The 18,094-nt window shown below is 40.2% G+C and overlaps 1 protein-coding gene across 1 annotated transcript; it reads right to left on the reverse strand.

Annotated features, from left to right (window-relative positions):
* Positions 1–8,724: 8,724 nt before the first annotated feature.
* On the reverse strand, positions 8,725–16,269 carry barhl1b (BarH-like homeobox 1b). Its single transcript, XM_028026521.1, has 3 exons — positions 14,985–16,269; positions 13,161–13,383; positions 8,725–10,016 (listed from the first exon to the last, which is right to left on the reverse strand). The coding sequence occupies exons 1-3, from the start codon at positions 15,436–15,438 to the stop codon at positions 9,710–9,712; spliced, it is 984 nt and encodes a 327-aa protein (XP_027882322.1). The 5' UTR covers positions 15,439–16,269; the 3' UTR covers positions 8,725–9,709.
* Positions 16,270–18,094: the final 1,825 nt, after the last annotated feature.

Genomic DNA, 18,094 nt, shown 5'->3' on the forward strand with positions numbered 1-18,094 from the left:
CACATCACTGCTGCTTTGTCTACGGAACAATTCTGAACCGGAAGTGATCCGCGCCATCTTAGTCGCCAATGGCAGCACGCGGACCCATGCCTTCGAGGCCAACACAAAGAAAATATGTGGACACTCTTAACAAATGTATGAGGGAAAGATGCATGAACAAAATGGCCGCTGTCGGGATCGACCCGTATGAGACAGAGATGGAAAACATGCCAGAATATGTGGATATAGCTAACTACCTAGTGAATATGAAGACCGAGTACAACACAGAGGAGCTCCACCTGAAATCCATGGACGCACACCATCAGTATTTAAACGGATTTATAAAGGACGTACGAACTCTTCGTGTAAAGGTTCTGTTGCCTGGCAGAGTACGTAACGCACAGGTAGGCTACATGTCCGTGTTAGCTAGCAGATGAAAGCTACGTTAGCTAAGCTAATTTTGCTAACTCGGCCGTACTACAGTAAATATCTCTGATATTTATATATTTATATTAATATTTATATTGATTTTTAGTAATAGTTGTAATGTACGTGGCCGAAAGCGAGTTCTCGTTTAGTGTTGTCATGGCAACTGCACGGAGGCGTGACGTCACTGGGGAAGCTGCGTATAAACAAAACGCGACACAGAGCGAATGAACATTATGAAACTGAGTCTGCTAACTTTCTCCTTAAACATGGAGGCGACTGTGTGCTGTTCACCGGTGACCCTGCGTTGCGCTTTTCCGTGTACGTGAGCGACGGAGCCTCAATTAGCAGGAGCAGGCAGCTTGTGGGACACCTCGGCGGGTCCTCGGGGTCACCGTTGGAGGCCTCTCACCTCATAAACATAAAGGGAGGAGAGGTCATCAATAAGTGATGAGGAGTGGTATACATGTATTTTTAACGCTGCTGCTGTCTGATGTCTGGCAGCTCTCTCACACTGGAGGCCAGAGAGCAGAGCAGGACCACTGGTGTTTGAATCAATCCTTCCTCTCTGGCAGAAATTCAGCTTTGATTATGATTATGATTGGAAATAATAAAACAAATAAAAATATATTGCTATTCGAATAACAGATTCATTCATTTCAGATGTTTCTCTGTGTTTCTACTATATTTTCATTTATTGAGATATACTTATTTTATTCAGTTATTTGACTTGTTTTCAAGAATTGCTATTTTTTAGATTTTGTTGTGCACAAAGGGCTTCTGATTCTGATCATTTTCTTTATAACTTTGTAATTTTCTGTTTTTGCTACGTAAAGCGCCTTGCTGCTGAAATGTGCTGCACAAATACACTTGATCGACTTGATTGATTGTATTCAGGAGAGGAATATTAAACGTTTTCTGAGCTGGATTTGCGATGCTCGACATGCAGACATGTTTGTTCGTCGGCACAAAAAGTAAACAATGACTTTTTCTTTTTAACATTTCATTACGTCGAGCGTTCACGTCTCAGCTTGGGATAAATTATGGGAAAGTTGTAGAGGGAGCGGTGCTGGTTTCTGGGAGAAAAGGGAATGATTGATGTTTCCTTGTAGCCTACAGGGGATCGAGCAGGCACTGCACAATCGATTCAGGCGATGGTGGAAAGGAATAAGCCTCGGTTTGATTTACATGTGAAAGAGTTTGCTGAATTATTGTCATTATCAAAGTCACCAATACTAACACAATTACACGCTACCAACAGCGGAAAGTCATCAAATAAACTCTGCAGTGAAAACATTTCTGTGTGAGAAGCAATTCAGTAGCAAAACACAGGAAATGTAAAAAAAAAGAGAGAAATGCTTCATGAAATTAAATTCAAAGTTTTTTCTCAGCTTTCCATACACAAACAATGACATCTTCCCATTAGCTTTCCGACGCAGAGTTTTCCCCGAACATCACAGTTTTAAAAACATACAGCAACAGATTGAAAACATAACCGGTCCAGAACTAAAACTAGACTTTGTTTACAAAATTAAGTGACCCGGATGTTACCTTGAACATTTACGCTACACCTGCTGGTGGATTTACTTTGGATTTTTGCAAAAAATCAACTTACACAAAGTTTTTTTTCCCCCTCATATTTTAAATATTTGAAAGAAAATGCAGATTGGGAAGATAAAATATGTAAGCATAATTCTACTTGAGACGCTGTCTGGTCTTTACAAAGCAGCCAATCCAGGAACTCCATTTATTTTCCTTGCTGCTGATTGGCTGAGCTCCAAAGAGCGGAAATAAAGAAAACTGTAGATGTTAGCTTCTTTCACTGTATGTATTAATTCATATTAAAGTATGTGTACTGTTTGAGCTAATAAAATACAGAGTTAAGCAAATTTAGAGAAGGTCTCATATTTATTTATTTATGTATTTATTTTGCTCATATTTAACTATTCACTATTTCTCCTAATCTACATGAACATCATGTTCTCCCAACATCTAAATGAATGACTGAAATGCCCCGTCTTTGTCATTACCTGAAACTAATCTTATGATTTATTACAAATCAAAACACAAGAGAAGGAGAATCTGTTTTTTCTGACATCAGAATGTTGCTATTTTCATTGTTTTTAAAACATATATACAACAAGAAGCCTTAAAGGTGACCCATTATACTTCCTTCAACAGGTTAGGGAAGATCTCTGAGCGATGCAAAACATGTTCATGTCATTTTTTCCACCAAACGTGCTGGAACTCTGCTTGGGTTGCTAGGTAACGGGCTGGTCTTTGCTGGGGTTGCTAGGTAACGGCGCACTGCCTGCTGATTTGTTCTAGAATTTTTTTTAAATGTTTACCAGACACCAAAACACATGAGCTGAATAACAAAAGCAGGCCAAAGAAATGTTTTACAAAATCATTTTCTTTCAATATAGAAGTTTTTAAAAATTTTTTATACATGTTTGTTCTTCATTCAGTCACGTTACTGAATGAACGTGACTACGTATGAACGTAGCGATACTTGAGTATCGCTACTCAAGTAAGAGTAGCGATACTTCAACATATTTTTACTAAAGTCAAAGTAAAAAGTAGCCGTCCGAGAAATTACTCAAGTAAGAGTAAAAAAGTATTTGGTAAAAAGTTACTCAAGTTCTGGGTAACTGATCAAATTATCAATCATTTCCTGGACCAAAATGTAAAGTTAAGTGGAAATATTTGTATTTTAAGGACAAGAATGACAATAATTCATATAATAATAACAAAGTCAGGCAAAAGAAAATTTTTACTAATCAGTAAAAAAACTTATGAAACTTTAACAAAACCTCCAGGTGTGTCTCTGTGTTTGGTGAAATTTTGGTCAAAATATGTTTTGTTTTTCACTCAGTAGAAAATCCAGAAATTTCACTAAAGTAAGAGCGTACATACTTCATAATAAAATTACTCAAGTAAAAGTAAATAAAAATACTTCTAAAAGTACATTTTTCAAAATAGTTGCAAAAGTAAATGTAATTTACTGCCCACCTCTAGTTCTACTGTTCACACTAGATTATCTACTTTCTACATCTAATATCTCTCATGCTGTAACAAAAAACCAACCATTTGTGCTTTGATTTTTGTTTTATTGCTTCTCCTTCCTGAATGTCACATCATTGTTAGCTCTAGTGCCTGGCTGAGCTAGCCGTCTGCTCCCAGAGGCGTTTGTAGGGCTGGTTGTCCGGTGGGTGTCAGGGCCCCAGGCTGTTTCTCTCTGTTTCTCCAACATGTCGTCTGACCAAAGTGGCTCCTGAGAGCGCGCTGGGACAGGGGCCCACGCTCTCACAAACACAACTAGATATTGATTGAGTAATCTGTGTCATCCGATAGTAATATGTCTAACACGGGCCCCCCGCTGTGGAGCCGCACAGCCTTCAGCGCTATCGGGGAAAAGAAGAAGCAATTCATGTTGAGAGGAAATCAAAGAGGTGTTGGTGGCTGCTGGCTGTTATTGATTATCTGTGTTTTCATGGCACTTCATCAACACTATTTACATGAATCGCTTTGAATAGAAACAAGGTTCTCTGTCTTTTTCACCTGTTATCAGTCAATCATTCTTCAGTTTGGTCACATCTGAACACTAATCTACATTTGCACTGCAAAAGATACAAATTCTTACCTAATATTTCTTGTGGAAATATCTTAGTACACTGCAAATAAGACAAAACTAGTTTACAAGTAACTTTTTTAGCAAGATATATAAGCTTATTTTAAATTAATAATTCCTCAATATTAAAGTATAAGTACTAGTTTCACTGGCAGATTCACTTCTTATGCAATTCCAATTTAAATCTCGCTTCACAATCTGGACTTTCTTCCATTGACTTGGATTCCTCTAGCTAGCAATAACTTCTCGGTAGCCGGATGTTAAAGATCCTCTGGCAAATAGCGTAGAACATGTCTGGATTTTATCAGGCTACAGTCCAGGCTTTCTCCCATTGACTTGGATTCCCTCCAGCAGCATTTCTATCAACCAATCAACAAACAGGAGGACATATGATGGTGTAGTAGGGCCATTTTATATAGAAAAAAAAGGTGTGAATTTCCACCAAAAACCTGAGAAATATTCTAAGAAAAAAACAAGGACATTTCAGAACTCCAAAAGTAAAAAGATGATAGGAACAACTCTGAAATTTTAGGTTAATTTTGGATATTTTCTAGAAAAAAACAAGAATTTCCACGTTTGAAAAGTAAAAAAAAATCTGCTAAAACAATAATAAAGAAATGTTGAGATTGTTCTCAAACGTTTTCTAGAAAATTGGTCAAAAATTAATATCAAAATTTAGGAGTCTTTTTTTTTTTTTTTTTTGCGAAAATTTGCACTTAATTTTTTCCGTATCTACAATAGCTCTAATAGTCCTGCTCACTGGAGTACAATGTTTGAGAACTGTACCCACATCCTAACATTTAAAAATGGAAACAGACAAAGTTGAGTAACTAGTTACATTTACTTAACTAGTAAATGTACTAGTTAAGTAAACTGCGTTTCCAAATTTTTTTTTTTTGGAAAAATTACTTTACAAAGCTGTACTTTTTACTTTTACCTGAGTAATTTCATTATGTAGTATCGCTGTCCTTACTTGAGTAAAATTTCTGGGCACTCTGGTGAGTAAATTCACTGAAGGAAGAAAAAGATTTTTTTTAAACAAAAAAAATAAAAATAAAATCTGCAGATAGAAACACACACCTGACGTTTTTGTTAACGTTTCATAAATTGGAGGATTGCTGTTTACAGCGCACGTAACTTCCGGTTGGCTTCATAGCCGAACTGGTGCTTTCCGCATACGTCACGGACAAACGTTAGCGATCGGGTAACATTTAAATAAATAAACATTTAAATAAATAAATACAATTTAAATAAATGAACATTTAAATAAATAAATGAACATTTATAATGTCGACAGAGTACGCGTCTGTGGTTAGCTGTCTAGCTAGCATGCTAGCTAGCAAGCGCGCGGCTGAAAGTCAACCAGTGCCACCAGTTTGATTGTTTCTGGGAACATGAAACGGGCTGGTAGCGGCGGGTCGTGTGTGCGGCGATGCGAGGCAGCAAGCCCGCCTCTTCCCCCTCCATCATCTCCATCTCCAGCCCTCTTTCCTCCCTAACCCTCCCTGTGATCCGAGAGGAAAGCTTTCATTATTTGCTGAGATTGGGATGTCAATCCCGGCGCCCCTGACCCAAGTTTGTATGTTTTCTTCCCCTCCGTCATATTGGGGGAAATTATCTCCCCTCCACTCCACCAGGCTTCCTCCTCTCCTACCTCCAGGCTAGAAGTATTTCTCCTTCTCCTTTTCCTTCACACATATTCCCACAGTTCCTAATTCATCCCATCACACAACATCATCATCAGATCAACTTTTGCTGTTTATTTTCCCCACTAATATGGACGCATCTTCCTAAATTTAGTTTTCCTTTTGAACTGCAAAGGGTCAGAAACTAAGATCCGTTTGATTCAAAGCTGTAATTAGTTTCCCCGCTAATGGTTAAAGGGAATATTTAAACGACATAATTAACAGCGCGGAATGCATTTATCGCGTTTTCTAGAGCCAAATTCAAATATTTTGTTCAGATTGAAGCTCTTTGCGCGATGAATCGGTTTGTTTTGCAACTGTTTTGTGTGCAGAGATGGCTTCAAAAGTTGCTCCAGATGCCCTAAATGCACGCAGCAAAGCTGTGGCTGTTTGTGCATAAAATATTTTTTGTTTCTTATCCGACTGAGAGCAGATATAATAACCAGCATTAAAGCACATCTTGCGCACCAAACTGTAAAATTAGAACGTTTTCATTTGTGGCTAAAGAAGAAGAAGAAGAAGGAAAAATAGGCCGTGTGATTGTTGAGCATTTAATTGATGTATTTTTCATCTTCCCTTGTGGATCTTTTTACAATAATAATAAAGATGTGATGCAGATCTGCCTCACTGGTCCACTAAAATTAAAAATAAAAGCAGAAACGATCCCAATCAGGCTTTGATTCGCTCTTAATTTTATCAGAAGGTTGTTGTTCCTGTTTTTGTTTCTCCTTTGAATTATTATTATTATTATTATTTTATTATTATTAGAGGTCCATTGGATTAGAATGAGCCACTGATCCTGAGAGAATAAGCCTTTTTCTTCTTCTTCTTCTCCTTCTTTTTGTCTGTCGGGATCTTAGCCACACTCCATCCGCACTTCATTAACCCTGAGCCGGGGACAATCCGCGGTGAGAGCCGGGGGATTTACCACCAGCTCCCCCTTTCACATGGAAATAAAAGGGAAATCTCCGAGTCATCAGGCAGGACGCGCCGGGCCCTGATTCCTGTGATAATCAGCTGCGCACTTTGCAAGTATTAAAAGAAAATGCGCGGTCGTTATCTGGATCGGTCACGGATCCACATGATGGGGACATAATGATCTTTTGGCGAGTTGGGGGGCATTTTTACCCTCCTCCCCTCTTTATCCAGGTGAAATCTGAGCAGAGGGGCTTTTTAAGCGATGCTGGGTTCTTGTTTTGTCCTCACATACTGCAGGTGCTGCGCTGTAGCTGCAGGTGTCATGGCTGCTTCCAGTGTAAATAAAGGAGGCGCCATTATAAAGGAAGCAAGTGGCCATAAAAACAATCAAAGCTGAACTTCAGCAGGAGGCGAAGAAGATTCAAAACTTCATTTATCTGCACGTAATTACAAGAAAATGAGTCCGGAGCCAGGCGCTGTCCGGGTGGCACCACTGCGTGGAGGAAATTATAACTAAATAGTTTTTAAAGTGTAAGTGGCGGGATGAGCGGCCGATTTCTGTTAACGTAACAACCTGATTAAAATATGAGGCGGTTTCACTTTTGGAGCAAAAAATAAAATACATGTTTCTTTGACAATTATGTAAAAAAACCATTTTTTTAAATATGTAATAATTTGTATATGTTAATTTCGAAGGAATAATAATAATAATATAACAAGTAAAAAAAAATCCTGCAGCCTTTGCAAAGTGACTGAACCAATAACTCTTTCATCTCAAACCATCAAATTGGAAAATAAAATCAATAATCATCGGTAAAGGTAATTTTATTTGTAGCGCATTTAAAGGCAGTTCTAAGTGCTTTAATAGGAATTAAGTGGAAAAATATTAAATCTAAAGTTATAAAATAATGTATATAAAAAAATTACAGGGCTTTAATTGTTTTGTTTCTTCTTATTTATTTCTTTATTTTATTTTTTAATGAGTTTTCTGTGTTGGCTGTGGCGGGTTTGCTTTTGGATGATTGTTTCTGGATCCTGATTGGTCCACGCGTTGGTCACTGTTGATTTGATCGGACTTAATTTGTAAAATAAACCCGTTAAAAACATGTCTGCTGGTTTTCCATCGTGCTCTCTGGAGCATTTTCATGTTGGGAACTTATTTTCTACTGTAAGTAAGAAGCGCCGTGCATGACCCAGGCTGGCCAGAACCTGGCGCAGTTCGCTGCGTTTTTAATGCAATTTTCCGCCTGATAAAAGCGCAAGTTCTCCAGCCGTCAGTTTGATGTTTCACGGCCCGATCAGCCGCGGAGAGGAGGAGCGCGGCTCCCAGATAACAGGTGCCATGCGCGGCTGACAGCAGGGGGAGCTGGCTATCCAACCCATTATCGACTTTCAATTAAAACCTATTAAAGTCTTTTGTCTCGTCGTTAACATCCTGCTCGCCAAGCCTTGTCCGTCAGCCTGAACTCCTTTAACCCCTGACGCGCCGCGGAGGGATCGTGTGGGTGCGCTCAGGCTTGGACTGGGGGGTTTGGGGCGGTGGGTTTCGCCGCTGACCAGCTGTCCCGGCTCTGATCCCCGGCCTGCCGGCAGCCCCGGCCCGGTCACCAGCTGTTGGAGCCGCTTGGCACCGCAGCGCGCATCCAGCAGCCTCTCAAGGAGGAACTACACGCGGATGGAAACAATCAATTTTCCAAAATGGGGATCATTTAAAGGCACTTAAACAATTGCGATGAATGGCATTAATATTTCATGCCGCTCCCTGCATTGTTTATGGACAGCAGGTCGGAGTCGCTGCTGTCTGCAGGCGGGGTTAGTGGACGCCATCTTCGGGAAAAGACACCAAATTGTTTCAAATTCACCCAGATTTCTGTTGTCTGGTTCACATAAATCCAGATTTTGCGCTTGGAAGAATTTAAACAAATGTTCGTGTATCAACAATAAACATATTGTTCCTAAATCCACGTGTTGATTCCCCTCCATGTTCCTCACAAAACTCCAAAAGCGCTTCACGGCATTAAATGAAAGACATCTTTTTTTATTTCCACATTTATAAAAGTAATTCTTTTTTACATCAAATCCCCCCTTTTGTTTTTCTTTTTTTGTTGTTTTGAATCAGTCCAACCTTTGCTGTGAACTTCACTAAAAAATAAAAAATAAACTTCACCACTTTTTGGGAGGAAACGTCTTTCAAAAAACTCAAATGTAAAAAAAAAAAAAAAAAGAAGAGGGAAGAAATCGAATAAAATCCAGGAAATGTAATTATACCAAAATCACTCCACAAGGTTGATATCTGCAATATACATGTTCACCAATATAAAGGAGAGTCGGAACAGTACGGAGTTATTCTCACAGCTTCATATGAAATAACAGAAATGATGCACAACGTCAACAAATCCACCTGAGCTCAGGGCCCAAGCCTGATTAATCGATTATCGATAAAAATACAAAATGAGGCCTCACCGAGGTGATGCATTAAAATCTGTTGGGGGACTAAAACCGCGTTTTAGATATAAATAATTTGACATATTTAAGTCAGCAAGAGCCAAAGTTTGTGGATCCAAACATCCAGTCCGTCCGTATATTTATTGTCGCACCAGTTCGGTTTAAACTGGACCGAACAAACAATCGAACAGAAAAAGTCCTCTTATTTCTTATTTACACGTTAACGACTCGGATGAATGAAAAAACAAAAAAATATTCTTCCTTTGGATGATACAACTACTTTTTATTCAGACATGAAAGTTTGATCATTTTACCTGTAAATAATAATAATAATAATAATTAATTGGCTGGAGGTTGAATACCGGAGCCCGAATACTGAAACTGGGTGTAAATAAATACTTAACTTAAAGGCTTTATTGCCTTCTGAAAAATAAATACATTATAAATAAAGCTTCTGTCTCACAAAGACAAACAAAAACAACAACAAAAAGTCCGTTTAGAGTCTTTTCGGCTCGGTTCCGTCCAGTTTCGTCCCACAGACTGTTCGTCGTTTTCTCTTTATTTTGTCCTGTTCGTTCAAAGCGGGTCCAGTTTGGCCTGTAAAAGCTCAGCGGGGGGGCCCGGCTCACCGCTGCTGCGCAGGCCGGGGAAGCACTCCGGACATGGGGGGGAGTGGAGGCGGCGGGGGCGGCGGCGGCTCTCCGCCCCCCTGCAGCCCGTGCAGGAGGATCCGCGGGACCAGCGGTCTCTGTAGGGCCGGCGGGGGCGCCGAGGGGCCCCTGTACAGGTACAAGGCCGCCCCGGGGTCCAGGTTGGACACCAGGCTCTGCGGGTAGAAATACGGGGACGGGAACATCCTCTGCAGGGCGGAGTAGTTCCCAGCTTCCGCCAGCAGCTCCAGCCCGACCGCAGTCTGCCGCTTCCACTTTGTCCTGCAGAGAAATAAAACGGGCTGTTTTTAGTCTTCCTGCAGCCGCCAGCGATTGTGTTTGACACGCCAAAATATCTCCCATCTGTTAACCTGGGATCCAATTAGAAGTAGGGAATGTTTTCCTCTTCTTTTTTTTTTCTTCCAGCCTCTTACCCCCCGCTCTGTTTTTAAAATCACCCAAATCTCCAGCCTGACACTTTGTGTTCACACCCAAACACAGCGTGCACTCCGCGCAGGTGAATAATTCATCATAAAGATAATTGAGTAGATATAGTAGTTTGTTTGAATTATTAATATGCACACATGCAACGATGCATTATTCATAAGCAACTCCGACTCAAATTGTGTTTTTTTTATATTTATTTATGTCATTTAGCTGCATGAGAGTTAGAAATAAAATGAAAGATAAATAAACAAACTCAGGTTAATTCAGTCACAGACTGTGATGACCAGCTTGGTTTCTGCCATAAATGTTGAAAAATAAATAAGAAATAATTTCCTGAGCATTTAAAAAGTAAAATAAAAAATTTAAAGAAATGATTCACGGGCCTGTTGTTTCTATAAATGATCCCCTGAAGCAGAATTTCATTGGAAGGACGTTGAAAAAATGACAAAATGAGTGAAAAAAGAGAAGACTGCTTTTTTCAAAATGTGACTAGAAATTAATCAAAATTGATCAAATGGGCCATAATAAAGTCATATATCCCAAATAAAAAATGTTTCTGACCGACCTAAAATACACATTATTATAAATCTGTTGACAGTGGCACAAAACGTGGGTGCGACTCGTAGGGGCGCCAAACGATGGTGGACAAATTATTTTTTAGTTGTCATTTTCTGTATTTGACAGCTGTTTGTGCATTGAAACCCCCCAGAGGGGCCTGTAATGTGTCTGCATACCCCTCTGAAAGTACTTAGCTGCCTCCCTGTCCACAGACGTCAAAGTGGATATGGGCCCCATATGGGTGTTAGCTCTGGCTGGATGGGTTCTAAGTGATCCTGCGCTCGCAATCGGCTTCTTGAAGGGGACCCACTTGGCTTAAATATATAGTTGGGCACCCAATGTAGGATTTTAGTGGGTCTCAAATGGGTTTTAAGAAAATCTGTTCTAATTGGACAACACACCCAGGACCGGATGGGTCCCACAAACTGCCCAGAGATGACCAACATCAAGCTAATATAGGGAGTTAATAACGTGGGGTGATTAATGAAAACAAAGGCAATCGCTCCTGGGCTTGTATTCTTCATCCAGTCCCTTATGGGTCCCATAAGTTAATGTAAGACATTCTTGGACGTCGACGTTTTGGAGAGTTGGGTTAACTCATTTGGGAACTGATGACAAGCAGAAGGTTTTATGGTTTAGGATTGTCAGAGCTGAAAAAGGTCTTAAAGTCATAAAGAAACACAAAATTATTTTAAAAACTAAAAATAAATTAAATATACTAAATTAATTTCGGGGTTACAACAGTCGGCCATTTCACATTTAAATTGTCCTGATTGAAATTTTAAAGCGACAAAAGACGTCATGTTTTTTCTTCTCAGCACTAACTGGGCCTGAACTCATGCTAGGCTTTTAATATGAGACCCATTGGGTTGACTCAATGCAACACACAATGGCAAAACCAAATGGGTCCCCTCTCACTTGGGCATCACATCTAGGATCCATATGGGTCCCACTTTTTGAACGTTTTGATCTAGTGGAACCCATTCATGCTAATCAGACCAGTAGTTAGCATGAAGCTACCCAGTATAATCCAATCTGGGACCCATTAATGGGCTCCATATGTTCTATAAATGTTGGTTGACTATAATATCTAAATGAGAAAAGGTACAAAAAAGTTGTTTCTGGGACTTGGACTATTATTCCCGTTTGATTCCTGACCTTGTGACCTTTGCTGCATGTCTTCCCTTTTTCTCTCCACCCACTTCCTGTCTGACTATCGTCAATAAAAACCACTGGAGCTACAAAAACCTTAAGAAATAAATCCAGTCTTTAATCCAGGCTTTGTCCAACTGGAAACTGTGGTTCTGAACCACCAATTGTCAAAAACTGAAATAAGACGTTAAGCGATGAACACGGCGCCGTCAGTCGTTGTTCCTAAAGTCAATTATCCCCCAAATGCAAAAGAAAACATCGATTCCATCAAAACGATGTGAAAATCGTAAAGCGGAGACACTTACTTTTAATTTCTGATGCATTTTCTGGCCTAAATAAGGAAAATAATTGTTTCAGACCAGCAGTTTGTTATTAAGCTGTAAATAGATGGTTGATAAAAAGTGAAAAATAATTGGTGCATTTGGTCTCTTTCCTCTGTTTTCCATTTTATGCATTCAGAACTGAAATAACGTGCAGCGATGTTTTCTTCTCTTTTCCCATATTAAACAAATATTTAAAATTGTATAAAATTGTGTTGTGTATGTTGGACCCTGATAGTTGGACTGGAGTTAAACACTGAATGTCTGGGATGGATATTAAGAGAATATTTTCAAATAGTGGGAAACATCTGGGTTCTACACCTGGATCTGGACCCAAGTTTCCAAGGCGCATCCTCCAAATTGGGCCCCATCTGGTTGATTAAACAAACTAAACAAACTGACGTGTTGTTATGTTTTAGGGAAACACATAAACTTTTAGCACTTTCCGGCTTTTTGACTTGCATAAATGCCTGCAGTTTGCCATTATAGAACCAATAAAAAATGGTTTAAAGTTGAAGAAACAATCAACTTTTTGCTCCTTCTTTCAGTAGAATAAAATAAAGCAAACACATTTTCTTTCCTGTTGATAGAAATTCATCTGAATGTGGCTTAAAATAAAATTTTAAAACGTCTAACCAAAGTGTCTGGAGAAGATTCTTGGATGGAAAAGTCCAACTTTGACACATTTTATTAGCTAAATTAGAGCTGATGGAATAAAAGATAAAGTGTTTTGAGGTTTATAGGTTCAAAGATGAACCTTAAAGTTCAAAATAAACCAAATGCAGCTGTAATTATTCTAAATGGATGGAGAGAAAATGTGAATTATTCAGTTTCAGCCATGGAAGTGAACGTTCTCCTCAGTGGGAAACCAGATTCTCTCCTCGCTCCTCGGACCCAGTAAAAAAAAAAAAAAAAAACCCAGCAGAACCGGCGGCGGTTCGGTCCTCACCTCCGGTTCTGGTACCAGGTCTTGACCTGCGTGTCGGTGAGGTTGAGGGAGGCCGCCAGCTCCATCCGGTCCTGGACGCTCAGGTACTTTTGGCGCTCGAAGCTGCGCTCCAGCTGCGCCAGCTGGTGGTCCGTGAAGGCCGTCCGGGCCTTGCGGGGCTTCTTCAGCCGGACCTGGGGGCTGTCCCTGCTGCTGGAGATCTCCCGGTCCCCCTCCTCTTTCACTGCCGAGCAAAAGCAAACCAGGAACAATGTTGAGAGGAAGAACACGGGAGCAACATTTTGTCTCATGAAGGCTGGAAATATTTGCGCAGCGCGTTTTTAAAGTTCTTAAACAAATAAAAAATATATTTTAAATCGGTTTTATAGAAAGAAAATGTCATTGATTGATCTGAAATGTTCTGGTTTTCAGAGAGCATGAATTATGAATCGTTTTTATTGAAAATGTTAATATTATACGCTGAGAAATAAAGGCGTTTTAATTAACAATATTAGTTTAATTTGCATATTTAGCTCCATAAAGTGTCTTAAAATGACAGTCGTTGAAAATTGAAGGTATATATCTGATATTATTTATTTTATTTTTGCTTAAAACGCAATTCCAGCTTCAAATTTTCACTTTTATTTTTTTTTGTTGTAAATTACAAAAGCGCTTGTGTTTAGCGTGAGGAATTTACCTTAAAGTTTCACCAAAACGTGATTTTAAGCGCGCAAAGCGGCTTTCCTCGCTGCGGGGCTGTTTGATTTTTGGCCTTAAGTTGTTATGAGAAGCTCCTTCAATATTCATATTTCAGATCTGATGTTTTCCCCGTCAGCAGAGCCGCGACGCCTTTGTTCTTTCCACGCGTGGAGGCGCAAAGAAACCACATACACGAGTTCTTATAATCCATTCTGAAGGAGAGACGCGCGAACAGAGGCGAGAGATGTTGAATAGCGGAGGCATCACAGGAAGCAGCGCGGTAATAATCCCCCTAATTGAGCCACGAGGGGACGGAGCTGCAGCCTTTCCACGCGCGGCCGCCGCAACTTCACAGGAAGGGGAAAAACCACGAGCCGCGCGCGCTCACACGTCTGATTAAAGCGCCGAAATCAGACAAATTGGATCAAATCCGGGCGCCACAGTAAAGGTGCGCGTGGCTGCTTTTTTAAAATCAATCAGTTATTGAAATAAATCAATGAATCGATCAGGAGGTGGGGCGCACACGCGGGGAAAAAATGAGCGATTCAGTTTAAAATTCAAACAAAAATGTGTAAAATGTGAATTTTGATATGAAATCTGGTTGAAATGAAACCAGTTGCTGAGTTTGCAGCTTCAGAGACATTTGATGTTTTTTCTGCCTCCATCAGAGCAAAACGCGCCGCGAACAAACTTAATAAACAAAAACCTGAGAATTAAATCAAAAATAACAAATGATGAATTTAAATTAAGTGATTAATATCATTTTTAAATCGATTAGATTGGAAATTTTGCAGTTTTTCTAAAGCGTTTGGTTCAAAGTAATCGATATTTCCGCTTTATTGCAGTGTCTCGTTTTAATTTGACATGAATTATTAAAATGAAATATTGAGTCTAGATGGAAAAATCTAAAATATTAAAAATAAATAATTCAGTTAATTGCCAAAAAAAAAAATACAACTGTGGATCAGATGAATGTGAATCTCAAAAATAAACATAAAATCTGATCCTGTCGGCCAGAGATGGATCAAGATTAATGCAGCATATTTATGGACAACATGCAGAAAGTTATTTTTGTTGTTTGTTTTTTTCTGTTTCCTGAATAAAAAGTTTTTAAAGAGAAGGGAATATTTCGGGAGAAGTTGCTACCTTTATACTCGCTGTCCGATGAGGAGTTGCTGTGGATCTTTTCGATGAAATCGTCGGCTATCTTGGCGGCCAGCCGCCCGGCCTCCTGCGTCGGCTGGCCGTTGCTGGAGTAGGGCGCGCAGGCGGCCAGCGGCTTGCAGTCCGCCAGGATGTCCCTGATGAGGAAGGAGGAGGTGACGGTCCGCTGCTGCGCGCCCGCGGAGATCTGTGCGTGCTGCAGGTGCGGCGGCAGCCCCGCGCTGTGCACCTGCCTCTGGGCTGCCTCCTCCACGCACTCCCGGCGGGGCGACGGAGGCGACGAGCAGCCGCTCTCCACGTCCGATCTGGGGCTGAACTCCAGCGGCGAGCGGCACTCCCCCGGCAGCAGGCCGTCCGCCTTGGACAGCGGGCTCCCCGGCCGGTGGGACAGCAGCGAGTCGATGCCGAAACTGGACCCGTTGGTGGACGCCTCCATTGTTCCGATGAGGCCTTTTTTTTTTTCTTAATCTCTCTTTTAAATGACCATTTGGTTTCAGGTGCAAGTTTTACTCTGAGAAAGCTGGATTATGTTCGGACTTCTCCGGAAAACGCGCCGCTGCCGCTTATTTTCATCCGCTTTGCCTCCGGTCCTCCTGCCGGTTCGGGCGACGGAAATAGTTCCAGATAAAAATTCAAATGAAAACACTTCGCTTATCCAATTTTCTTGAGGTCGGCGATCAATAACGCAGCTGGTGCAGGAATCGATGGGGCTTGAGGGAGAGGAAACGTTCCCCAGTGTTCAGCACCATGGACAGGAACCGTCCTCCCGCCGGGCTCGGTTCGGCCGCATTCCTGTGCGGCTAGAGCGGGTTTCAAAACCGGGCTTTAAAGAGCTGGAAGCGGAGCGACAGGAGAGTCCGGAGCCGCTGTGGGAAGGAAGGAAGAAAGGAAGGAAGTAAGGAAGGAAGGAAGGAGGAAGAGGAGGGGAAAAAGGAGAGATAAAGCAGGTTAAATAGTGACAACTGGGGAAGTAAACGCGACTTGATGCGGCTGCGGTGGGAGGGAATCCCAAAAAATTGAACTTGAGGAAAAGTCAGGAGCGAGGTTTTAAAAGCGCCTCGTCCACGTGAGTCCCCTGTGACAAGCCTTGATTGGCTGAGGGGAGCCGGAGTGGACCTCCCTCCTTCCTCCCTCCTTCCGCTGCGCTTCCTCTCTGCCTCATCCTCGCTTTGATAGGAGACAGTGGATTCATCAGGAGACTCAGATCCAACTGTTTACAGGCAATTTTCACACTGTTTGCTTTCATTACATCATTGATGAGGCTCATAATGGGGTTATTATGAGCAGCGGCTCGCTGCTTCCTCCTCCACTCTTCTTCTTCTTTCTCCGGATCTCTTGCACATCATCATCATCTTCCTCTTCTTCTTCTTCTTCTGTGTTTTACATTTTGGCATTCACCATCTGCTGAGTTTTATTCTGTTGTTAATCCACTGAAACGTCTACATTTTATTTATGTTGAATCCAGTTTGGCTCAGATTTATTATTATCATTTTAGTTATAAGTAATTATATATATATTTTTTCTTTTCTTAAAATATTGTAAAAGAAAAAAAAAGTAAAACTCCTTTAAAGAGTTGCATTTATTTGTTAAAAATAAATGTTTACAGATAATAATAGTCACTAAAAACAAAAACAGCTGGGTTTTTTTTACATATATTTATTTGCACCATTTTGAACTTATTTATTTGTTTATTTGTTTGTTTATTTAAATATTTAATCATTCATTGCTGTAATTTGAAGCTTGTAGAATAAAGAATTAAATCTATAATTAAAACAAACACTTTTAATTGTGGATTAAAGCTTAAAATAATTAAAATTTTTATGTTTTATTAAAAATAAACATGAAATAACATGTTTTATTTGATATATAAATTTATTTTTATTACATCTTATTTATATTTAAGTCTTTTTTCCACTTTAACTTGCTTCCTTTGTTGAATTTTTCCTTCTTTTTCCTCATATTTTAATCCGGTCAGTTTGATTTTATTGCTACATGTCCAGATATTTAACTTTTATAAAAAGTTAAATATCTTTAACTCCATTTTTTAACTGAATGGTGATAGTTGGGGAAAAAATAACTTCCTAATAGTCCTTGAAAAAGTCCAACCAGTGGGATTCAAAAACTCAACTGCGCCATTTTTTTTTTTGCACAATTGTTCCTCTTAACATGCGTTAAACGCCATTGTGCGCACTTTGCACATCCAGCACAACAGTTTGCCCCGCGCCTTGGCCTCGACAGCCCCTAATAATCTAACGACCCCCCTCCCATTATGACCGACACAAACACACCTCCTCCTCCTCCTCCTCCTCCTCCTCCTCCTCCTCCTCCTCCCCATGTGACCACCAGATTGGAGGCGCGCGTCGGCCTCGCAGACACCGGCAGGTTAGTGAATCCGCTCCCCGCTCCCATGGGGTCCCATCACGGCTGCAAGCTGTCACATGCGAGGCGGGGACAGCGCAGATATGAGGCTGCGCACACCCACCCTAACGTGGCTGTTTCTTTCTCCTCTGCTGGGGCAGAAAAAAGGAGCAGTGGTTTGATGCTTCCTCTCACTGGGTTTTTTTTGTCTTCCTCTTTTCATCCTCTCTGTCCTGCGTCCGCAAGCTCCAGTTAAAGTTCTGCTGAATTAATCATAAGGCGGTTCAACTGACTTCTTCTTCCTCTTTGTGATCATCAAACTTCCTGGAGACGCTCCCTAATTGGATTTATTTTAGTTTTAAACCTGCTTTAGACCGTCAGTGAAATACACAGATTTTCTAAAATTAATTAGCAGATTTTCTTCATTATAAATAGTTTTAAACATATCTAACAATTATTAAGACTTTTTAAAATATTTTTTTAGTACTAGAGACCCTCAAACATATTTTTGGACAGGCTATTATATATATATATATATATATATATATATATATATATATATATATATATATATATATATATATATATATATATATATAATAGCAGCTTTTTGGTCGTTTTCAGTGAAGAAATTATCTTGATTTGAGTTGACATAGTGAGACCGCATCATTGTTTTGATTTGAGAGTAAAAATATTCTCATTTAAAATAATGCAAGGTTGTTAAAAACACAGTT

This window comes from Xiphophorus couchianus, chromosome 8, assembly GCF_001444195.1.
Source record: "Xiphophorus couchianus chromosome 8, X_couchianus-1.0, whole genome shotgun sequence".
Lineage (NCBI taxonomy): Eukaryota > Metazoa > Chordata > Actinopteri > Cyprinodontiformes > Poeciliidae > Xiphophorus > Xiphophorus couchianus.